The 27,345-nt window shown below is 26.9% G+C and overlaps 2 protein-coding genes across 2 annotated transcripts in view; both read left to right on the forward strand.

The window, feature by feature from the left end:
- The window catches only part of LOC132923049 (uncharacterized), a 225,397-nt gene that overhangs the window by 50,485 nt on the left and 147,567 nt on the right, over positions 1 to 27,345 (forward strand). The window lies entirely within an intron of this gene.
- On the forward strand, positions 4,753 to 7,383 carry LOC132922751 (homeobox protein Hox-D4-like). Its single transcript, XM_060986433.1, has 2 exons — positions 4,753 to 5,525; positions 6,484 to 7,383. Exons 1-2 carry the CDS (start codon positions 5,024 to 5,026, stop codon positions 6,912 to 6,914), a joined length of 933 nt encoding a protein of 310 aa, XP_060842416.1. The 5' UTR covers positions 4,753 to 5,023; the 3' UTR covers positions 6,915 to 7,383.

The following is a 27,345-nucleotide window of genomic DNA, read 5'->3' on the forward strand; positions in this document are numbered from 1 at the left end:
TGAAAAAAAATAGATAATAATAATAACCAGTCGGTCCGTGAAGGGGTAACGGTTGTAATAGTGTAAACGATTTTATATTCCTCTTTTAGCGGCTGAATGAGTACAATTATATAATATTATTATTAGACACATTATTTATTGTGCAATGCATACTACAGTGACCCATCTAAATGGTAATCGTAATAACGACCGACTCAGTCGTCGTATTTTTACGTTCGGTCGGCGAGGGGAGTGGAGACTGGAGATGGTATCAGAGAGAACGCGATACAGGGCGACCATCATCCACGCAATTTCTGTAATAACATAAAATACTTGAGAACTATATGATATAAAACCGTCGTTTAAGATGACGGTTTCAGGTACCTACCACCATAGATAAATAAAAAATATTGACACAAAAAGGTTAGTTTTATTGACATTACTAAAACTATTACATTAGTTTATTACATAGAATTTAGAAATATATCGATAAAGACAGAATGGTATTGAAAAATGTCGTAACCTTGACAATTAAACATAAATACCTATACAGCTAACGATTCCACGTGTGCTTGTACTAATCTTTTATACTCATACGATATTAGTTTTATAACTTGAAATATGAGCAACTTCAGCATGGCGATTGCGCTTTCTATGGTCTATATAATTTTGATGATTTCTAACGGCATACAACGCGCGAGATTACCATACAGAGATAATATTATTGGTACAAGTAATACACACAAGCACCTGATAATAGTGATAACAGAACAAGATCAACTCTCTGTAACTCATGCGCCACATCAGATACAATCGAGCATATTTTCACCGAATGTCGCGAATTATTGGGCCAAAATGAGCCCATGCAATACCCTATGGCCTATACAATCTGTAAATATCTTGTACCTATTCCAGAAACCATCACTCTGCACACAATATTGTTTCATCTACCGAAATTATACTATTTCATTTAAGCTACCATTATTACACCATATCTGTGACACTTATTTTGTAAGCTTTTATAATTGTCTACTTCATTAATCTACGAACTTAAGTCGTAATACCTTAGATTTATATAACTTTAATAACTTTGCGTTAATGCTTATATATAAAAATACAATCAATAAATATTCCATACGTCCATAATTGGCAGACTACAAACATCGTGACTATTTTGATTAGGTCGGAATATGCAACACGTTGGATACTTACATGACCTAAGCCTAAGCGAGAAATAATATTAATAGTAGTGTGTGTAGTACCAATCTCGGATATTTCACATATTAGTATTATTATTATTGTTTCCCCGGGCTTGCAATAATCGTCCCAAGCGTCGAATATAATTATTCAAATACGGTCAGGTTCAATCCGTTAAACCAAATGGTTTAAATATCCGAAACGTTTAAAAACATACTTCGATGTGCTTCGACGCGGCTCAAATTCCACGATTATATACAAAATCCTCTTTAAATCGCTCACAATGAACGCGCACTGCGTAATTTCTTCCTTTTTTACAGTAGATTACTCCTTTGCAAAAGTCTAGTTTTCCTTTAGTTATTATATATATATATATCTACTAATAATTTAGAAAATATAAACTTATCTACATAAAGAATAAAGAATACTATAGCTTATGGGTATTGTGCTAAAGCCTATGTTTAATAGAACTGCATAAAGAACTTGATTCGAAGATAAATCTTCTCCATAAAAAAATAAAATATATTCGTATATATAGAAAAACTACTCATTCTATACTTGAGAGATATTTTAATTGTATTATTTATAATTATATAAGATAATAATATAACAATTATAAATATAAATATGGAATAGTTAAAATAAAACTAAGTACCTATTAAGTGAGCCGGGTTATTAACTAAAGCACAATTATTAGCACAATTTAATTGACATGCAATGAGTGATTGTACCCATAGACTGAGTATTATTATAAAATAGTTTTCATCAAAATACTATTTTATTTATTAAATAATATCATTGTATTAAATTTTTTATAAACATTGTGATCAACTGTAAATAAACATTTCAATTTACACAACCGATACATTTTGATTAAAAATTAATAAATAAAACTATTGAAGATTTAAAAAGAAATACATACCATTGTTTAAAAAAACAATTAGATTTATTAAAATAATTGTATTGGTTTTGATTTCAGAACATAAAATTGTTTTCACGATTAAGTTCTTGAAATCCTGTTGCCTACATAGAGACATTAAGTAGTTTAAGCAGATCAATTTTCTGTTAAGTGATAACATATTTAAAAAATTATAAGAAATATTATGTAGTTATGCGGTAATATGGCTACTGGCTAGTATACATTTTAATAAATTATTATATGAAACTAGTTATATGAAATAATATTATTTTTTCTGATATTTTAAGTGATAAAATATTATAGTAACATTAATTATTAATAATTTTATTTTTATTAGGTAAATCGTAAATGTGCACCTATCTCGAAATAAAATTGTAAAATTTAAATACAAATTATTATTAATTCAAGAATGTCTTTAATTCTTCATTGAAACTTATAATAACTTCGGTTTTATATACCTAAATAAAACTTAAATTTAATAAAATAAAATAATTAAAAGTATAACATATTATATAATGTAGGTACTTACTTATTATTATTGTATGTTCAAAAAAAATAAATTATGTTACTTTTTTAATGGGTGTTTAATTTATTTGTCATTTACTCGTATGTTTTTAATTTCAATTGTTTGATTTATGTTAAGTAATTTATTTTTACACTTCATGCTATCATATTATTATTATGCAATATCTAATATATATTTATATATTAATAATATACTTTTATATACTTGATATACTTGTGTATAAAATAACGGCACAATATTATATTATGCAATACAAATTATGGTATATTTTAACGATAAAAACATTTTTTTTTTTTTTCATAAATACGTTAGTTACCTTAATAATTTGGTTTTTAAGTTTATTTGTATATATTACATTTTATTAAATTTTCAAAATATTTTGTTTGCTGAAAATTAAATAACCGTACTATAGTTTTTATTAATTTTAAAATTCTAAGAAAATCAGCTCAAATTAATGGAACATCAGTTAAGTACTGAAATAGTTAAATAATATCATTAGGTATATGAGCGCTGTCACTAATGCCATGCAATGTAAAACTGATTTTCTCGTTGAATTTTTATTTTAATATTTAATCTATTAAATCGCATTATTATTTATGAGGGGCATTCACAGTATTAAATTTAATAATCCCAAAAAGGTGTTGAGTGTTGACACTAAATATAATGTGTTTATTATATATATATATGGAATATAATATGGATACACGGTATATATTATACACAAGGTTATCCATTTAAGTGTCTACACTAATATTATTTCAAAAACTCTAAACTTTTTTGAAAATATTATTTTTCATTATTAATGTCATTATAAAAAAGTAAAATTGAATAATATTCTAACAATTTCATATCGGTATCATTTTTTTAAGTTTTACTGTTTGAGTGACACTATACATTTTAAATTTCATATTTTAAAATTTCCTATAATTTGAATATTCAAATCCATAAAATCAAATTTCGAACGAGTATCTATAGTTAAAAAGTTAATTAGTCATCGATATTGTAAATTAGATGTGTGGATGGGTGGACTAAAATTTGGTTGGGTGTACTGTTCGTAGCTCATCTAAACTATAAATAGTTATAAAGTTTTAATTAATTAAGTACTCATTTGAAATACTCCAAAATATGTTTTTCGGAATATAAAATTAAAAATGTAGGTATGCTGTCTTCAAAAAGACAAAATTTTGAATATTGATAACGAAACAAATTGTAAAATTATTTTTTTTCATTCTCAAAATGATTCATCAAATTGAATAAAAACGATATTTAAAAACAATTAGTGTAGACACTTATAGTCTTTACTGTTTAATAACAGCAATGTTTGAGAAGAGATAACGATACGACCCGCAGATAGCGGGTAGAACACCGTATTTATATTATTTTTCCATATCGTAGGGAAAGGCTAGACAGTGTAAAATATTATCGTGTTACGACATACATTATTTATGTATATACACGATATTTATACAACAGCGTTAATTAATCATGAAAAGTTAAGTATGAAATACATTCATACAATATATAAATATAAATATATACACATACAATAGATTTTCTTACGACAAACGCGTTAATAATGTCCATATAAGTACTACGTGTTTACAAGTATCGTATCATACATAATATAATTGGCCCGTATTCACAAACAGAATTCATTCAAATGTATTGTTGATCATCACGAGTAGTCGACAGCGGCGACGAATGACGTTTCCGCGTCTGGTGCATCGTGGATAACAAATATAAGCGTGTCGGTAAAAGAACACGGATCGGTTGCGGCGGAAGTTATCGGGGTATGATTAATAAACCGGGGACCGGTGCGGATATTTGTTTACGAGGAAACCCACGAGGAGTGGGGGTTGGTCGAGTAGATTGATTTTCGGTCGCCGGACAGATATATATAATTGTATACAGACGGACAATTAGCGGGATGGGTTTTTAAAAACAGTCAATAAACACACTATTGTATACGACGGCAGAGGCGACACATACGCACACACAGACGCACCGTACTCGAAGCACCCTCTCTCTTGAGGGCTGAAAAATAAGGGTCGTACCGTACAAGACATCGGTAGGCGGTGCCTGACAGACGGATCATGGTTTAGTAGTGGGGACGACCCTCGAGGTTGGTTTGTGGGGTTGGTGCGACGCAGATCTCCGGCAGACAGTCAGTCGCCCCACAACCCCGCTATCGAAGACCTCAACGCTGGACGTCGTCGTGTTCGCGCGCGCAAATCCATATACGTTCGTCACGTAATAATTACACTGCTCGCAGATCGTATTATCGCAACCGCATTAAAATATTATATTTCCGTCGATTATTAGTTTATTAAAGTCTCGACGTTGCGTCACGTGCGTGTGATAGGGTCACCATTGATTCCAAGTCGTTTCCACCGGTAGCCACGATGGACGGTCCTCGTTGGCCCGTGACGATGACCTCGACCAAGAAGACCATGTCCCGATCATTCCTGATCGACACGCTCATAGGAAGCGTTAAACGTCCCTCCACTACCGCCGCCGTTGCTGCTGCCGCCGCTGCAGCTTCCGTATCCGCGGCCTCCGTATCATATCATCCACAACTTAATGAGTACATTCAGTTCTTGAATAGGACTGCAGCAGCGGCCGCCGTCTATGGATACCAATCTCCGACGCCCGTTGTATTTCCATCGGCAACTAATCCGCGATTTTTCGGTTATCCGGTTGGCGGCAGTAGCAGTGCAGGTGCCGTTGGTGCATTCGGCAAAGACCACCAACAGCAACAGCATAACCACCAGAAGCAGATATCACCAACGGTCGTAAAACCAATTCCCTTTGTAGCCACCAGCACGCCCTTGAAAAATAAACCACATCATGCTAAGACTTCGGCGAAAAAGAGAACCGCGAACGAAATGATAGAACACGACTCGGGTAAGTTTTGATATAAAAATATATAATAAATAAAGGAGATTGAGTATTTTAATTCTATTATTAGTTAGGTACCATTATAGAAACAGTATTGTATTAAAAGTTCTGGTAAAGAAATTTAAAACGAAAAATGTCTTCGTGAACTTGTAATACATTACACATAATACTTTATTATACATAATTGAATGAGGCGTATAATTTAATTTAGTCCAATATCGATTCAAAATTTTAAAAATTATTTTAATATCAAATTTTTCAGTCATGAGTTTTTAATTACTAGTTTTTTGATGGTATAGGTATATAATACACCTTAAATTGTAATTGTAGGTTCGAAAATATTTTAAACAATGTTTAAATTTTAAATACAACATCAAACAATGATAATTTTGAACAACATTAATAAAAATGTTCGAAAAGAAGGGAAAATTTAGTCAACTTTACTTAAGAGATTTGCTTTAGGTGCTTTATTAATTATTACTTGCTAATGATGGGAGATTAAAAAAAAAATGATTTCCTTTCAATAAATCTAATAATAATATAATATAATATGTTAATAAAAGAGGATTTTAAACAGCCACAAACAATTCCTTTTTTTTTTACTGAACTTCTTTACTGAAATTTTATTATACTTTTATTGGTCTTCACTTAATTCCGAACAGAATTTAGAAAAAAAATAATACTTATATAATGTTTTTAAATATATTATTATTATTATTGTATAATTTTTTTTAAATTCTGAATACGAAATCTTTACTTTTACAATGCCTATAACATTAAGATAAATATCCTTGATTAGTAATTAAATTAAATTATATGTGCATAGTTCAAGACGCGCGCCCTCTACCTTTATATACGATAATATTATAATATTATTATTTATATTAATCCAGATATATTGCTTTATGTGATGACGACTTTTTGAAAAAAAAATCGGATTTTAAATTTATGTTTTTTTCTCTAGAATGTGTTGTGACTGGAGACTCACAACGAGAAAATGGCGAAAGCGACACAGATTCCGGAAGTTCGAAAAGGATCCGGACAGCGTTCACCAGTAACCAGCTATTGGAATTGGAACGAGAATTCTCCAGCAATATGTATTTGTCACGATTGAGGCGCATAGAGATCGCCAACTATCTACGGTTGTCCGAGAAGCAGGTGAAAATTTGGTTCCAGAACAGACGAGTCAAGCACAAGAAAGAAGACGGACCCGCGTCATCGATCAAGCAAGAAACGTCGTGCTGCAACTGTTCAAAATCATGTCACCAGTCGTCCACGGCGGTCGGGAACACGTCCAGTTGTCGGCAAAAAGATACCGACGGCAGTGACGGGGATGGGCGCTGTGGTCAGTTTACTTACGTAGATGCGAGCGTAGGCGAACAAGCTGCATTATGATAGTTCACCCGTGGCAAGTACAAACATTAATTTATGGGCAATGGCTGTGATGAAGAGTGGCGGTCGAATGACATCGATCAACCACTGTAATATTGTAACACGAATTTATTTTTCAACCGTTCGTGGTGGACGCGAAATGACTAAGTCACTAAAAATAAAACGAATTTAGTTATTGGTGAAAGAATAACAGGATTCTTCGTGTACCTACTGCGCGTTATCCTAAACCAGTAATAGTCAGAAATGGCTTTGACAGTGTCAATGAAATAAGACGCAACTGATACGCGTGGTTTAAACGAAATATATTATTATATATAGTCTAATAAATATTACGTTTACTAAATTATCATAATTAAAATATTTATATTTGTAATTGTTTTTTTGTATTGTATATTAAATTTTTTTTAATATTTTAATAAGAGTTGTAATAAAGTTTGTCATTGTTAATAATATACAAAATCTGACGGAATAATTTATTATTTAATACTCATTCGAGTACCTACTATATAATACAAGGTTATGCAAATCAAAAATAAGTTTTGTTAAAAAAAATATTGAAATCCCTTCTTTTAAAAAAATTCAGTGTCACGTATTAAAATATAGAAAAAATGTAATTATCATTACATATTTCAATATTTGTACGTTGTTTGCGAAACGAGAGCAAAAATCCAATATTCTTTTTTTTTTTATTTTAAAGAACGATTGCTGAAACCTATAAATACTGAACAATTTCGATATTCAGAAATCAAAGGACTCCGTATTTTAAAGTTTATAGTTTGTTTCCAACAAAAAAAAATTCTGTTTGAAGGTATTCATATTGATGCTATATTTGTTTCACTATAAATTAGTTTTACAATAATATTTTCTTTTTTGTATGAGTGGCGTTATTACACAAAATCGGTAAACAACAAAAATGATTTTGTGATTTGGTTGTATTTTATAAAATTAATAATTGTAGTACATTGAATTTTTTACCAAATATTTATATGAACATTTTCTAGACTTGATATTATAATCTTAAAAATATTATCTCTTTTTTAATATAAATAAAAATTTTGATTTGTTACCTTTTTTCGTTTATTTTTATTTGTAAAGCTACAAATAAATTTATGATTGATAGAAGTTAAAATATTGATGTATTGGTTATGTATACATAAAAAAATATTTTTTCACAAACTCGTAAATACTATTTCAGTAATCCTTAAATTATCATTTTCCATACACAAATTGAATTTTAAATTATAAATAATAAAAATACTTAAACTAAAATTATGCTATTTAAAATATTTTTTTTTTTCATTTTTTAAGGTGTGTTGATAAAAATGTTTAAATTAAAAAAAAAACCTTAACAATTTATACAATATACACTTAGGTGGTTACATAAGTGTTTGGATTTAAAATGTCAAATGGAATGTGTATGCAAGTTAAGCACGTAAAATATTATAATTTAAAATGCTCATCAAATCATTGATAAATAGAAATATTTTAAAAATTCAACGTACGAATATACAAATACAAAACTACCTAATGTTCTTAACTTTAAGTATGATTATAGATCAATTTACTCTTTTATATTTAAGTTTACCCAATAATATATAGTGCGCAAATTCAAATTGTGCCTAAATATTACATGTAATAGGGCAATAACATTGCAGTGATCAACACAATGGCGAGAACACGAGGTAAGTATACTCAACATGATGACATCTATGAATATATGATACCAAAAATAATTCCTAGTTTTTTATTTATAATTATGACTTCATCTACGTTAATTTAAGTATGCATTTATCTATTATTATTTTTCGGGTACTTTGGATATTGATTATTTCTGAATTTCTGATGCTTTGTTAAATTACTGTTTTATATTTGCAGTATATAATATAATATCAGGTAATAGTGTGATACCATAATAAAGTATAAACACGTATTTTGGAGTGGAAAAATACGTAAGCTGTGAGAATCTCTGTACATACACAGGATATATGTATATATATATTATATACACACACATATATACATCCAATAATGCGAGTAAATATAATGTACGAGTTACCCTGTGGTTGGGTCTGAAAACCAATAAAAACGTCGTGGAGGGTTTTGTTTGATGCGAATGGGGTAAACAATAATATAGTTTAGAAGATACCCTTTTCGGGAAAAGGACGACTACGCGGCGGTTGCAGGAATCACGTATATCGAAATAATAGGTACCGACGCAATATATACGCATATCCGTTGTGGCAGTTGCTGCAATATAACCGACCCGCGTGACACAGTTTGACCGACTCCACTGTTATATAACACAATATATAATAATATATTAATAACAATATTATCGGTGCGTTGTCGTTTTTCCGGGTACGTCAGTGGCGGTAGACGACAGCGGTAGTCCACGCAAACCGGCCGCAAAAGGTTATTTTACATACTACACGGGTATACGATATACGTACTATTATACATACATACACACACACACACACACACACATATTATACTGATGTACAAACGTATAAAGGACATTTGATTTATGTGATTCTTCGTTAAACCGTGTTCATTTTCTGTGGGGATTTTCACGTCCGTCCGCGGCATTATATTATTATTATGTACACGGATACCGTACACACTCGAAAATTGCCCACCGCCGCGTGTGGTGTTTTATTACACCCGACCCCGTACACCGGTCACGTAATAAATATTTATGCCCAAAGTTTCTATTTATTTATTTTTCTCCCCATCGACCTCATCGATTTTTTATTTTTTCTTCCGTCGCTTAACGTTAGTAAGGTGCAAGGCATATAATACATTATTAGGTATTTATATTATTGTGTGACACTATGGCGTACAGCAAATTGATTTACGCGTCGATATATTTTGATACTTTAGCATAGCGGCATCAAAATTAATGTTCAAACGACCAATCGAACTGTTTGCCGTACGTAATTTTATTAATTAATAAACCGCAGGTACGTAATGTTGTTGTCTTTTTTTTTTTAACGTTTGCAGATACTTGTAATATTGTATAATTCACATTTTAAATCAAAATAATAAATATTTACACGTGGGTATATTACAAAAATATGTTTTCAACATTATAAAATTACGTAATATTCTTAATTGCTATTATCGTGTTTTCAACCTTCAACCATCGTTTGTTTGGAGTTTTCGCCATTATCAAAATCCATGCCTTTAATCGAATTAGGATTTGTTAGAGCTTGAGAATCAAACAAGAAAGGTACTCTACCTACCTACTCTAAAACGTCATACGTCCCTAGGGCCGCGACGGTCAACCCGAGAACGTCAACTCGTCTCGTCTGAATATTAGATTACTCGCGAAATTATTTTCAGTATGCTTCGCTTTGCTATGGTTACTCGTTAAAATTACCATACGTCCAAACATCGACGACATATTTGTTACCACGAAAATAATAACGTTTCAAATAAATGATTACCGTGTAGGGTAGTGTGCAACAATTTAAATCAATGCATCTGAGCATTATATCATTATAATTATAATTCATTTAAGATCATTATAACTATACTTTATACCGATGCAATGAGCTTTGACTTCATTTAGAACAATATTATAAATATTGAGAGTGGAAAAATGAATAATTGATTTTACATTGATGTGATTTTTTCAGCTTTTTAAGTAATAAAATACTTTAATTTATAACTATATGAGGTTTCTGGTAGCAAGTTGAATTTTTAGTACTATAGGATTCAAAAGTACAAAGTACCTTGGAATTAGGTTACACAATTCTTTGTAAAAATTGAATTTGTTGATTATATTTTAAAAACGATACTTGACATTTTTATTAAATATTCATTTTAGCATTTTATAAATATTATACCATTTTTAAAATATTTAGGTTTTTTTGTGCTGCTCAAATATTAAATTTTCCACTTTTTTAGTTTTTTTTTCTTAAATGCCAAAAATACATAACACAATTTTTTTAAATATTATAGAAAGTTTATATTTCTATAGAAAACTTCTTAAGTAGTAGAAACAATAATTTCGAGAATTTGTAAATATATGGTATTTATAAGTTTACTTAAAATTGTTTTGATTAATTGCGTTATTATTAAATAAAAGGGAAGTGTGCATTCTTATGGTACCTGAATATATTATTTAATATAAACATATATTATCTTGTTTATTTTTTATTTAATCGATATCTTGTACTTTTTTTGAATTTAACTTTTATAGAAATAATTATTTTGTGCTAAGTTCAAGAATATTCAACTATGATAAATTATTGTAAGAAATCACTTTTTTGACACTTTTTTCAGTTGAGATTTATACTTAAACAAATGCAATGTTTATTTTAATAATTTATAATAATACGTAGATACTCATTTTGAAGTAAATTATATCAATTAATAAATAACATTTTATGAAGATCATATTATCAATAATTATTTAAAATAAGATTGTTAATAAATATGATTACAGGATAAATAATTGTTCTATGTGTTGTGTATATTATCATTGTTAATATGTTGTAGTGTAGTTATATACCCTTAAATAAATTATTTAAACTCTAAATATATGAATGGCAAATGAATAAAAAACATGTGTGGTATTAATCTCCCTGGCTTTTCAAAAAAATAATTACATTTAAAAAAAAAACAGTGGTGTTGAAAATATTATATTTTACATTAAAATAAAATTATAACCTATTTTTTAAATAATAACTGTAGACACCTAGGTTTTTTTAAATTCCTCAATTGTATTATCAATAAATTTGGTATTTTCTTCTCATCAAAAAATATTCCTATGTATTTAAATTACATAATTTAAGCATAATTTAGAAATCTGCATTTATTATGCACCATGCACCTCCCTAACAAAATTCCTGGTGGCGCTCATGTATATTGTAAAATTCACAAAATAAAATGTTCAAAATGAATTATGATTTAATATTATACTTAAATTATATTATTTTGAATAAACAATGATAAGAAAAGTATAAAAAAAATAAATACATATTTTTTAAGTATTTTATTTTTATGTTACAAAAAAATTAAAAAGAGATTTATGACAAAAATAAAAATAAAATAACAATAGGTAGACAAATTCGATTTTCCATTATAAAAGTCCATAGTAGCATACAGTATTTCTATAGTATATTTAATATTTATTATACTAAAAGCTGTCATAATAATAATATTAGTCTAAAAGTAATAAACTAGACCGATTTCTAAAATTGAAAATCAATTTGACCTACTAGTAGTTCCTGGATATTAATTGGATTTTATAACAGAAAATACTTTGTGTTGATATTTAAATTTGCTAATTTTAATTATAAACGAGATTAATTTACTTTAGTTAAAATAAATTCAAAATCAAATTTTTATACTTGTTTTGAGGAATTAAATCAAAATAATTCTTATGAATATATTTAGTCACTAAAAGGTCTATGCAAATTTATTGACCTTTCGCCTTACTAAGTTTGTTTTACTTAACATCGAGAATAATTTTACTAAAAACATTTAGCTCGGAAACTATGTAAAAAGGGGTATTTTCTTCAAAAGTTTTAAACTATTTTTCAACAATCTTGATTTTAGTTTTATCATTAACATTCCCAAAACATAAAATGTTTTGTAATTATTTATTTCTTATTCTATTGATTTCGTAAAAAAAAATAAGACATCCGATAAGTAGTTCACATTATAATGAAAATTGTACAGATATAATTTAAAAACAAATGCATACAATATGTCAACATAATATTATAGTCTATAATAATTTTTAGGTACCTATAAAATTTCCCAACATTTTGTAATTTTAAAATTTTAAATTGGCTTCTTCTATAAGGAAAAAGGATTAAGGATTTCTTATAGATAATATTCTAATTCAAAATGAAAAATAAAGGATTATGGAAAGTGAAATTATTAAAGTTTCAAAAATGTGTGTGGTAATATAAATAGTAGTATTAACTTGACAGTAAGTTGACATCATGCTAAAATATGATTGGCAATTTAAAATAACATAATTTAACCAACATTTGGTTGTTGTTTATATAAGACAACAATAATAATACAACATGATACATTATTTAATGGTTTAATATAAAATATATTTTTCATACATCTGAAACACAAACAATGATAAAATAATATTACTAGTCCAAGTCACAACAAAGTAGAAACATTTATAAACTGACGTAGCATGACTTAAAATTCAACAAACTTTTATAACTTATTACAAAAATTAATATGGGATCTAGATAACATAATATATTTAATACTCTGTAGTCTGTAATCGTATACATAAAGTATGAAATATTATTAATTGTCATGGTAATATTGTTAAAAACTATATTATTATATATTTTGTAAAATATGTTAATTTAAAGGTTTATAAATTAATTAATTAAATAAGACGTTAATACATTCAAACATATTTCTTTTTATTGACAATTAAACACTTAATGTAAATGTTATCCAAATTTTATACTGCACGTTGATTTCCTAAAAAATGGTGAAAATCAAGCTACATACTACAATGTAGCCACTTATAAATACCATAATATTAAATAATAATTATGTATTATATTTGTATCACATAATTTTTTAAAAGACTCAAAACTGTTGTTAGTCTACGTTATTTCTGTTTGAAATAAATTTTGCATCGCTTTAGAATTGATCATACTGTCAAATACTAGATACGTTAAGATATCCGAATAAATGGATCTTTGTACCACAATTCCCAGCACAATTCTGCGTTGTAAATCGTCTTGTAAAAACGGTTTCGTCATTGTCTCCTGGGACAATATTGGCTGAAAAAAATAATTACACATTTGTTGATATCCCTTGGCGAAGAATAGCAACCCTTAAAAAATAAAAATGTGATACCTAATTTAAGTGGATACATAAAAATATAAATTTAGCATAATACATATATAATTAAAACAGATCATAATCTTATAAAATTATCAATTTTTTATTAGAAACTTCTAATTATGAACCAAGAAAAACAATACAAATTTTCAAGTTTTAATTAAACATTTTCAATACTTTATATTATTAGGTAGATACAATATACGAAACAATGTTTGCTCTTGCCAATGTATTAACTCAATTTTATTATTGATGAGATGTGTCAGTTATAAGAAAATAACATAGTATTATATTTATTCATTAACTATAAGCATTTGCCATAGGAATAATTTTCTCAAAAACAACTTTACTATGATTATAAGTAAAATTAATTTATTATAATTAACCTACATATTACTATTATGTATAGTCGTATAAAGTATATTGCATATTATAGGTAATTATAATAGGTAATACATGTATACCTACATTACTTTGTAGTTAAATATTTATGAGTTATTGATTTGATCGAAAAAGTACCAAAATCACTGACTAGCTTATCAAACTTCATAGCATACGCGAAATGTTATATTATACCAACTATAAATCTACTTTAGATCTTGTTCGTCAATGTAAACATTTCAAAACGAAATTGTGTTGATGTATTCAGTATAATTGGAAACGTAACCCTACAATGAAATACTTATTTATAGCCACATAAGACATTAATTTATAGAGAGCAACCAAAGCAATTCATATAAATTACACAATGCATACATTCGTAAGCCGGACCACGTAATTTATTGAAGAATAAAGTGCACTTAAAGTTAGGTAAATGAAGAAAATCTTGATATTATTCTGGGATTTAGTATATAGTGTCTAAGTACACCTACCTAAATGGATTGTATACTTATATAAATTGTGATCAAACAAATTACCCTTTAAAATGTATAAAACATATGCTATAATTTATTATGTTGAGAAAATAAGTTAAATTGAATTTTTTTTAAATAATTTTGACGAAGTATTCTTTTAATGTATATTTGGAATTAATGTAAATCTTAACTATACATATTATTATTTAAATTTAGTGCATATATATGGACAGAAAAATTCTGTACATACTACTTAGTAATATTTTAGTACAGTAATACTGTAGTATTAACTATACTATACATAACGCAACTCGTTATATATCTCGAGTACATCAATTATTAATTATTAATAATTGTTAAAATAAAAAATAAGACATAGTAATATTGTATAAAAATATGCATTACTATAAAAACTTTAATTTCACTATGCAAAAATACATATTTTTTTTTTCGAAAACAATATATTTGGCTGAAGCCATTCTCCTCCTAAATAAGATACAGTTTTCCTCTAATAAGGAATTAAGAATAAAAATGGTGTTTATTTATGTTGCATAGAAATAAAATAAATAATTGTGTAATCAGTAACTATTTATTCAGTTTTATTTGTGTATATTATTGCTTGGTAAATAGTTAAACAACATTGCCAACGTGATAATCCATATTCTGATTTTGGCTTCTACGCTAAAAAATATTTGTAATTTTCGTGAATTATGAGAAAGGTTTTTTGTAGAAATTTTTCATAAATATCGCTTTTTAGATAATATTTAAAAAATTAAAAATTGAGAGAAATAAAAAAAGATTATAAAACACATTCAACACCATAGTCACTTATCGACGTACAGTTTGCTACTAAAAATATAGTGCAATACCCCATACTTTGAACATTCGTAATTCGTATGTCTGTTTCACATAAGTCAGTATGTAACCATGAGAACCATCATAACGATCGGTGATAACTTAACTGATACACACTATAACTTATGTACGTATACTAAACCCGTATCGACGTTGTACACGTCTTGTACGTATCTTAATTATTAGGCTTAATCAAACATATTATGTTACGATGTTATCGACTGTTCCTCGCTCGATTTATAATACGGTCCACAACTACACTGGTGCCGGCTTAATATAATATTTGGAGGAAAATGGACGTACAAAAAAAAGTTTGAAGGAAAATGGACCACCCGTATTATATTTCTAGGATATTTACATCCTTGTTAAACCCTATGGTAACAATATTTTTTAAGGAGTAAAAACGTTTTTTAGAACAATTTTACAAATCAATATTGTATGTAGAGTTTATTTTTCAGTATATGAAAGATAATTTTTTTATTAATAGGTATTATGTATCATAATTCATAATACATGTGTAAAAAGTAGTTAATTAATTTGTATTATTAAAGTAATAATAAGTAATAAACAATAGCATAATACATTTTGAAAACGACGACTAAACTCGACCTTGTTTTCATTTATAATTTAATTTGTAGCTTTAATTGTTATTATTTTTATTAATATTTTATGTATTATTTTTATTACACTAGTGTTTTAACCCGTATACTGTTGTTACATTAATTGACTTAAACCATTAACCACTGTTTGGAAGGATCAGATACAAATTAATCATGTTAACAGAGTTGTCATCATCTTATTATGGTTGTGTGCACAATGCACAGCATGAATCCTAATTTCAATTTCAAAAATATACACATTGTCTATTAGAGTCAATATGTACATAATATAATGTCATGTTAAAAATAAACTATTATTAATAGTTTAAACTGTTTTCATTAAATTACAATTTAAAATATTATATACATACCTATGCCATATATATAATATTATTATAATAAATAAACACCATCAGGAGGTATATAACTGCTTATGAAAAAAGTACATTGTATGTACAATACAATGTTAACATTGTTATAATTTTATTTTTCAAAGAAAATGTCACACTTACGTGTATTATACCCGTCAACATAGCAAATAACAAGTTTAGGTACGTTCAGCAATTCCAATTTTGTTTCTTTAGCTATACTATATTAGACAGCTTTATAATTTAAGTATTATCAACCTTAAAAGTAAGTATATTATCTGTGTTTTTCGTTGGTTTCTTAAAATATTATAGCTTTTAAATTAAAATATTTAAGTGGGTAACTATGAAGTCAAATATTTCTAAAATCCTGAAAAATGTGATAAACAATACTGACAGAATTTTTAAATAAAAATTATTTTTTTAGTAAAAACCAATTAATTTAGTTTGTTTTTAGTTTTTTTTTCAACGGCTATCTCCCAATATATGGTCTACTGTAATAAAAATTACAGTAAAGTATGCGACTTACCCACATTTTATAAAAAAAAAAAAATATAAATAAAATATTGATTTTAATGAAAAAAGAATTTAATAGAATTTATTTTTTTAAACTTATTAATAATTTTTTATGTAAAAAAATAATGTATGCATTTTAGAAATAACTTTCTCGTACTTTTCTTTTGTCGTTTTTTCGATACAGTTTTACTTCACAACCACATTTGTGGCATAATGTTGCACAATGTAGCAGACCAGCTGGCTATAATCTCGAAAATAATAAACAGAGAAAACATTCAAAAAAGTTCTGTATGATTATTTTATAAATATTACTATAACTATAACTAAATAACTATACTATTCAGTTCTACACACCATAAACGACACTAAATCGTCTAAACTATTTTTATGCTAACAGTAAACTCTTTCCTCGACACGGCTCACTTATTATTGTTAGCGTAGATCAGGTAGATTTATTTATTAATGGTCTTACCGATGATAGGTATTGAGAAAATGATATAAAATACCAATGTGAGCATTTTATGTATGGTTGAACATAACAAATTAGTAGACCATATACTATACTAATATTTTATATTTAGGTAGTACACAAAAATAATGGCAGACCGCATATTGGGAGATAGCCATCACCTAATAATATGATTTATTCTTCTACAAAAATAATTTATAATAAGTTAGATTAAAAGAAAAAACAAGTTTTATGTGAATTCTTAGAAATAAAAAATAAAAATTTGATTTATGAGATCACAAAGTTTTAACCAAAAAATTAGAATATTCTGGAATGAAGGGTATGGAATTAAATTGTTTAAGTTATATCTCTCAGCTATAGGTAAAAAGGTATTTAGTATAAATGTATTTAGTAATGAGTAAACATGTCTTGACTAAGTTAAATGTTGATATTATCTTTTTCAAAATATATTTTTATGTGTAAAATTTGCCATGCTGAATTTTGCATTTTATAGTTTTTTATAGTTATGTGCTAGCATAATTATTTATTACATGTTATCTTTGACATTCGGCAAATATTCACTTCATAATGCACGAGATTTTCTGACATAGTCCTAGCATGCTGATCATCGCAAATGGATGCTGCACGGGCACGTTTGACATCTGGAGGAGTACAATTATTGATCTTTATTATTCTATACTAACCTTTTGCTGGCTGTGCAGCCAGAGCTATGTTTTATTACTAATATAAACAAGTTATAATATTTTTTCCATGGAAATTATAATAAATAATTAAAATATCATGAAAACAAATGAGAAGACATAGATAATTTGTTTACCTTTAAAATGATTATAGTAATAGTAAGTATGTGTTGTAATAAAAAAATAGCTCCAACATAATATTCCTTATAAAAATGTTAGAAATATTAAGAAAAATCAAATAAAGTATAAATAAACAGTAAAAATAGCAGAGGATTATATAAAAAAAACTTGAAAAGAATGTGTAAACAGGTTCGTGAAAAAAGTTAGATGTACTATAAGACTGAAAAGCTTTAAAAGAGTTTACTAATATAAACTAATCTATGTTTAAATCTGGAAGGTACAGGAATGAAATACTAAAATAGAACATTTTATCTACTTCGATTTTGTTGAAAACATAATTTATATTTTATTGAGACTTAAAGGATATATTATTAATTCAATAGTTTTTTTTAATTTTGTGACTTTAATTTATTTATTAATCGGCGTTTGAGTTTTAGAAAGTTAGAACAATTTGAAATTTTGAAATACGCATTTTATTACTATAATTGGTAAATATAAAATTACATATTGTAGTATTCATTTAAATTTTTTTGACTTAAAATAACTTTGTCATAATTTTACTTTGGTTGACATGACCGAAGTCAAGCATTATAAATCTAACATTTTTGAAAAACTAATTAAAGTTTATAATAGATTTACGTATTATTATATTTTCTAAAATAAATATAAATCATTATTGAATTTAACAGAACAAAGTGTAATTTATATAAATTGCATTATTTTTTTTTATATTATCTAAAAAATCATTGCAAATAAAAAAGAAAATACTAACAATCACAAAACCAATCATAAGTACTTGTACTTACCATTAACTCAAGTTTTACAACTCATCATATAAAATTCAAGTTTATCATGAAAAAATAATAGATACGTCGTTGGTATATAATAGCTATATATGGTTTTAGGTCAAAACTTAGAGTTATTTATTGCGACGTCATTAGTTGAAGCACACAAACTTATTCTTTGTAAAATCTACCTTTGTAAAACATCAACTATATGCCGAACAGTGCACTCGCTGTAAAAATATTGTTAACTATATAATTATGATAAAAAATTTAAATATTATATATTTATGGAAATAAATATTCATAATACACTTATATATTTTTAATATTATTCGTAAATAAAATATGGGTCGGTTATTATAGTAGTAGTAAAACTTTTGTACTCAAGATTTGCTGTGATGTAAAATTTTAAAAGTGTTTTATATTTGCATTAATACATAACGAAAAAGGCTATGGATTTAATGTTTATTGACAATAATAATAATTTATGGAATAATTCAATTGCTAAACAGTTAAAATAATAATTTTAAAGGTATGTTCCTCCACAAATTAAAATATTATGTTTAAAAAAAGCATAATTTATTTACAAATATATGTACGTAAATGCATATATAAATAATTCTATTATCAACAGAAATTCAGTATACCACACAATAATTCATTTAAATTTTTAATAATGAACAACGATGAATTAAAAATAATATAATCTATAAATATATTATGTTACTTTTAAATCTATCCATCCATATCACTATTTATATCTTAAGTGATCGAGTTAAAAGTTAATTTGTTAAAAACCTGTTTAATATTTAAATGTTTGTATTTCAAAAATATTAAAAATACAATATTTATATATTATTTATGTTTATAATTATATTTTATCCAATTAACGATGTATTTTTAATTATTTATCATAAAAACTTTAAGATACGAGATAGTAAATTAAAAACATCGAAAACAATTAATATAATAATTATTTTTATCACAATAATATTAGGTAATTTAATTTAAAATGTCAATATAAAAAGATGAATCATGCTGTAAGTGAATTAAATAGAGAAAATCAATTTTCTAAACACAACTGACCTAATGGAGTGCATTGAAACGTTATATTATATCAAAAACATGAATTGAAATCAATCAGATTAATACTATTGGTGTAGCAGATGTTTTTTTGTTTTGTTTTGTTGTTGTTTTTAAGAGGATAAGTACGCCCACTTTTATGACTATTTTACTTTTTCTCTTATAACCCTAAAAATTATTCTCCACAATAACTCTGAGGATCAATATGAAAATCATTCGACTGTAGTGTATGTGTGTGTTTGCTTCGTAGTGAATTAGCGACGTAGCGTTTAATGAGTCTCGAATTTATTTACCAGCTGGTATCCAATTATTTAAACCCTTTACCGTATTAATACAAGTGCTTATAGCAAATGTCACCGTATCACTGGAGTAAAATTACGGTTTTCCGATTTCAAATAGGAATTTTGCACGAACGTTTTGCACCTTGAAAATTACTTGTTTTATTTTTCTATGGCACTTAACCGAAGCACGCACCTGGTCACGATCCGTCTAGTCTTATACCCCTGCTACTACCATACTTTGTCAACGATGTCAAAATATCAACTTTATAGCAAGCCCGCGTAATGTAAATAAAGATATTTTATAACTAAAGGGTAATGAATAAAAGCCTCTGTTAAAAATAAAAAGAGAATAATTTAACATTTTTACAGTTCACTTGAGTATAAAACTAACAAACAAGTAGATACCTAGGTACGCGTTAAATATCACTTGTTAAAATATCCTAAAAGAACTCTTGTGTGGTGCTAAAAATAAGCGTAAATAATTAATAATTAGGTATTACTACCCATACTATATTCTTCTGGCATCTGAATATCCCATCAATAGATTACGTGTTCAAAGTAAACGATAATTTAGATAAATCAACATTCGCTCTGAATATAGAAAATACGATGAAGACAATATTAATAAATTAATTTTAATATGTAATTTAGTGAACATAAATAATATTATGTTTACAAAATTTATGACTGTGAAAATTTTAAGGTAATAACTTACACTTATAAGAACGCCATGACTAAATCTTTGCGAAGTCTCATCAAGGTTCATTATTGGTCCATTAGAGTAGAATATCACATTACTGCATATTATAATAATATTTGTATAATATGCGCATGGAAAATCTGGATACATATTTTATTTACCCGTTCACTTAGAATTTATAGAACAAATATGTTTAATGAAAATAGAAATGGAAAAAAATAAGATAATTATCACACGTTTCAAATGAAATAGAAACACTGAAACTCAAAAGTCAAAATTAATACAGGCTAAGCAAGGGTTTTAGGTCTAAATTTCAACGTTGAAAATAATGTTTTTTTGCGATTAAAATTTAGTCCAATAGTAGTAATAGTATAAAAATAAGGTGTACCTACCTATATTAGTTTCTTCGTCGAAAATTAGCTTCCAAAAGTTATTTGACCATAATTTGATAGCCATTCGATATTATTTTTTAAATGTATCAAATAACAATAGATTTTAGTAATTTGTTTTCAACTCCACGTAGAATAACTATAATATATTACCTATATTATGCTGAGTTCCGTGTATTTAATAATACGACCGTAGCTATTTATTTACAATAATAAAATACTATTAAACCTCATTGTCTATTTTCCTATATGATAAGGTATTGAAAATATAGTAAATTTATTTTTAAGTCGTACCTAAATATAAACAAAAAAAAAATTCATACGATTATTATTAAAAATACTATTGTTTTATAATTATTATAATTTTTAGGTCGTTTCAGAAACTATGGTACCTGTTTAAAGAAAGGATATATTAGAGTATTAGATAAATTAATAATTATTTTACTTTTGTAATTACATAGAAATTTTCTTGTTTAATCACACGCAGATCCGTGATCAGAATGGAATCGGTAACTGATAAAACGAACAGTATGTGATTCTATCTTATAGATAGAATATATAATAGATATGTTATTTATTTTTTCCTAATTCCTTTTGTATTACGGTACGCACAGTACAACACTAGTGCTTGCCAAAATACTGATTAATTATTTTAATATTTATAAGAAATGGACATCGTTTTAAAGAAAAAAAATATTTGAAGGAAATTAACTTTTTTTTTTTAGAGAAAATCTTATTTTTGGAGAAATATTGACATGCCCATAGGTAACAAAATATTGATATAATACATTACCCATACATATTTATTATAATATTCAATTCTACGCGGCACGTATTATAATGGGGACCCGTCTTGATTGCACCGGCAGGATGTGGATCGGATGATACTTAATTCAAACCATGCTTGAACACAGTCGTACGGAATAAAAATAAACAATATTTCCACGAAACAAAACACAAAAACATTGGTTCTGCGAATATAGAAAGCGGAAACGATAAGCTTTTTGTGACGATGCAGTGTCGTTTGAAATCGATATTTGGTACCGAATCACATACACTATTTATGCCCAAATATTTATTGTATATATTGCACTAACTGAAAACAGCTGACAGTGACTATAACGACACAAAAATTATCGCAGTTACCCGCTTGAAATTGTGCCGTAAGTCCGAGTTAATTTTCACATCATCTATACGTATCGTGTGGCTTTTATGATATTCTGATTGACTATGTAATCATATGATATCACTCATTACAAATGACCTACTACGGTGTTTGGTCAAGTTTAACTTTTATACACGACCCGGCGAACAACATAGATGCGATGATGCGAACCAGGTTTAACTATTTATAGGTGTACGATGTGGATCACTGTTACCGATATTAACCCACGGTCGAAGTAATCACCCTTCTTCTTCACCAGTCAACCGTGTGGCTTACGTTACTCGTGATTGGGCAATCGCGATTTATTTTCCGTTGATGACCATCGACCATTTTTCTTAACCTTACGTTATAAATACGCCGTTAAATTTTCAATGATTCCTTTATTACTGATCAAATTAAAATATAATATTGATAGAGTACTTATTCGTAAGTGGTTCTGCATCGTTGGTTAGTTAGTCTGAACAAAATGCGGTCGTCTCTATCCTTTTTAATCTCCTCCACCGTGTCTTGTGTGATCGATTTTCGATCAAATAGTTTATGCGAATGTGTAAAGTGTTCTGCAATGCGACAATATACTCGTATCTTAGAAACAAGTTTATATAAAATTGCATAAATCCCATCTAGGGGGCGCAATTTTTTTATGGTTATATTTGCGTTTATGATTTTTTTTTAATAAATATTATAATTTTCTCGGAAAACACTTTATTCATTCGTATTGTTATTATATTTCTATGAATCATGCAACTACAAACAGTATCCTGAGTGCTGTGACCGTGTTCTTTGATAATCAAATATTGAATTGTATAAATATGAGGCGTTTGGGGGGAGGGGGAGACTCAAATAAAATAGTACTCTTATAATATGAAAGTTGTAAGTACGGTAAAGGTCGCTCACAACAACATCGACACGCGTTTGAAATTTTCGGTTTTATATAGGAACTCCAAGAAGTACATATTATTTGAGATTGAAGTAAACCACATCCACTCGAGCGATCCAAAATGCTTTGTATACTGTATAATATATTAATATACCAATAATTGTGTTGAAACTTTTTTAGATACTTGTTTACGACAAAAATATCATGATGAGAGAACGATTTTTCTGTTACGAATTCGTATATTTTTATTAGATTACTTTATACTCAAACAATGCGTATATTATATAATTATATTATATGTAATAATAATGTTTACAATTTGTTTTTTTTTTTTAATGTTTTCTTTAATGTCATAGGTACCTCCTGGTACTTGTATATTCTTATATTGTATGTTATATTTTTTTAAATATTTCAGAAAAATATATCAGAGGCGCATACATTTGAAATGTTGTACCAAAGAGGTTGAGGCACTAAATTAATTTGATATCTATATTATGAAAGAATTTTGGACTTTGATGCTAAAAATAATGTTATAAAAATTTAAAATACATAGGTTCTTAAAGCAAAATTATCATATTTTCATAGCCTAAGTATTGTTATAAATTTAATATTTTTTTATTTTAACTATGTTTCAATTTCTAAATTAAAAATGTATAAATTAAACTTAATACGTATAAATAATTATATATTGTACAAATATTATTAAAATATAGTGAAAAGATAGCAATTATACAATAGATATATTTTAATATATTATACAAGTATAATAGCTTAGATCAATATAACATTGGTACATGAAATGAAGTAAAAAAATTATTGATAATGGTCAACTATATTATGAAGATGGTGATATTTTCCTTAGTCGGTACGTACATGAAAAGGTGTATGAGACTGGTAATCAAGATAATAAATTTGGTTAATATTTTATTTTACACTCAATTTTTTTGATGGTCTTTTTGAAACATTACAAAAGTAACTGCATTTGAGTCACATATGTCATAACTCATAAGGTTCACCTGAAAATAGCAGTGCCCCTGGATTTTAAGTGGCGTGTCGCACGGCACTTATGCCAGATTATTATTGCTTTTGTTTTGTTGCTGTTGTTCAGTGTTCTTGTTAGTTGGTTCTCGTACGTTTACAACAACATGTCAACAATACGTGAGCAATTTAATGAGGCACATGCGGTAAACGATTAATATATTTGTATGGGCTTTGTTGTAAAACAAGCAGTACAGTGTTCTATATTTTATTAATTAACGTTAAGGTGGTACAAGCATCTAACATATTGTTACGGACCCAAATTTTAATGAATTCAATTTATCAAATTCTGTTGAATGCAGGAGATATTTTTATTTTATAAAATTTTCGTTTTATTTTTTATCACATCATTATTTCTAATCTTAATAATAATTGTATGTTAGTATCATCCATTTACAATATTTATGGTCATTTTTACTGTATTCTCCATTAATTAAATTCCAGATGATGGATGATCTTTCTTAGGTAAATATAACTCTGTAAGTAAATACATATTTCAAACATAGCAACAGTTAAATTTAATTCTATCTTAAAAATAATATTATTGACAAATATTTGATTTATTTATTAATTTTCTATGACAGCAGTAAGTTTTTAAAATAATTTAACGTTATAAATACATTAAAACTAAATATAACAATAAATGAAAATTGTCAATTTACATTTTGACGTCATTATTTTATTTATTCATATTTTTAACTGAGACGTAAATTTGTAACTATGTTCTTTAGCTCTGTTTTTTAATATTTGAATAAAATTATATGCATATTTTATGTTTTTAATTTTATTGGTATAAATTATAAATGAAATATATTTAATACACTCATTTCGATGTAAATACATAATATATATATATATATATTAATATCAGAGTACCTATTTCAGACAAAATATTAATATGGAATACTAAAAAAAAGTTGACAATAAAATAAAATGTAAAAACTAATAAGTATTTTAAACGTAACAATTAATTAATATTACGCTGATCAAATAAAAGCAAAAAGTTTAACGAGAGTTCAAAATGGATGAACTCTCGAAAGTTAGACAAAACATATGAATATTTGAATGATTTATAATTAAACGTACTAACGCACTCTTGAACTTGATGGATCACCAGTCCGTCTTTTGTTCGAAAATGTTCAAATAAATAACAATTAACAAACCTCAACGCTGCCATTACATTGCCAACACACATTGATCCAAAGTACTTCAGTCATTTATGCACTCATCGCAGGGAGTCATTCTCGCCACGATTTACACAACACATTCTATTAATGTGCATTAAGTGTGACCCCATTAGCCACGAGTATGAGAATTGATGCACTACAATGTATTTTGAAGTCTTACAACATTTATTAGACGTTCTTATGTGTTAAAGTCCGTCTATTTTTAATCAGTATGTTCAATATAATATGAATACTATGGTAACATATTATAAAACAATCAATACTATATTATATATGATTAACCTAAACTAATAATAAATACATAGGTAGATACCCCCCGATCTCACAAAAAGTTCATACTCAGCAATAATTTAAATAAACAAAAATGTTTACTTGAACAATTCTATTATGTGAAATTTTGGAACCTATATTAAATAGATTAAGACGAAAAAATTGAAAATTGTTGTATTTCTTAGATGATTATAATAATCGTAATACAATTGTAACTGAATTTCATCGAAAACGAATTAGTAGATACTCGATTAAATTAAAATGAAGTTATTTTCTTCGGTAATTAAATGTTTTTGTGTTTATTTAAAACTTAGAACTTGGTACTGTAACCATTTCACAAGCAGATAAACTAAAGAGAAATTATTATACAAGAGACACTGTTTGTGTTGATTGACTTAATTAAACTGATTAACAACCATGTATTTTCTATTGTGGGTCGATAGTTCAACGAATTAAAATAGTGAACGACCATGATTGTAATAAATGTAAATAATTTCTGTTTGTTATTTCAACAAAAAAAAATTGTTTTTATTTTTTATTGGATCCAATATAATATTATTTCTATTGTGTACCAACTACCAATTGAAAACTAGCACATAAAGGTTTGCATAAATTAAATTTTAGACAATTAATAAATTTACATTATTTAGAATCAATTATAAATTAATATAGACAATTGTAAGAAAAAATAATTTCATTGTTTAATTTATGAAACCAAATGAAAATGCTAACTTTTTACGTAATATTTGTATAATGTAAGTATATTCTTTAATATTATGTAATAGGGATTTTATTTACATTTATTCCTATCAAGGGAATTCCCCGAAGAGCTCATTTTTACTATAACAAGTGGAGCACTTAATTGAATGGAAATTGTGTTCTCCAATGTTAGACCTTACATATCAATAACATGTCCTATTGTTATCACTAAAATACATAGTAATGACAATTAAACCAGACACTATGATAATATTATGCATTAAAATGTATAACATATTATAATTAAACTTTATATTTTGAGCCATTAAATCTAATATAATATATTGTATGTTGATAATAAGTACACACGTTTTACTTAAAAATATTAAACTTATAATATTGTATTCAAATATACAAGGAGTAACACTCGTTTTCACCAAAAATAATAACATAATGTTTTTGGAAATATCTTTCTTACATAGTTTAAAGTCATTACATACCAAAAATGTATTCTATATTTTTAAGTCATTGTTATTTTGAATTTTATATCCTAAAATTAATGTTTTTTAATAACTATAATACGTAAATATTAAAGTTCAAACGAGAAGTTTATTATTTATAACTTATAAATTATAATTATTTTATAGCTATTCATTCAA

The sequence above is a fragment of the Rhopalosiphum padi genome, chromosome 2, assembly GCF_020882245.1.
Source record: "Rhopalosiphum padi isolate XX-2018 chromosome 2, ASM2088224v1, whole genome shotgun sequence".
Lineage (NCBI taxonomy): Eukaryota > Metazoa > Arthropoda > Insecta > Hemiptera > Aphididae > Rhopalosiphum > Rhopalosiphum padi.

Bases quoted from the DNA above. Each gene is read 5' to 3' on its own strand.
- LOC132922751 (XM_060986433.1), top strand. From the start codon at position 5,024: ATGGACGGTCCTCGTTGGCCCGTGACGATGACCTCGACCAAGAAGACC. The intron at 5,526-6,483 runs GTAAGTTTTGAT...TTTTTTCTCTAG, and splicing joins AATGATAGAACACGACTCGG to AATGTGTTGTGACTGGAGAC.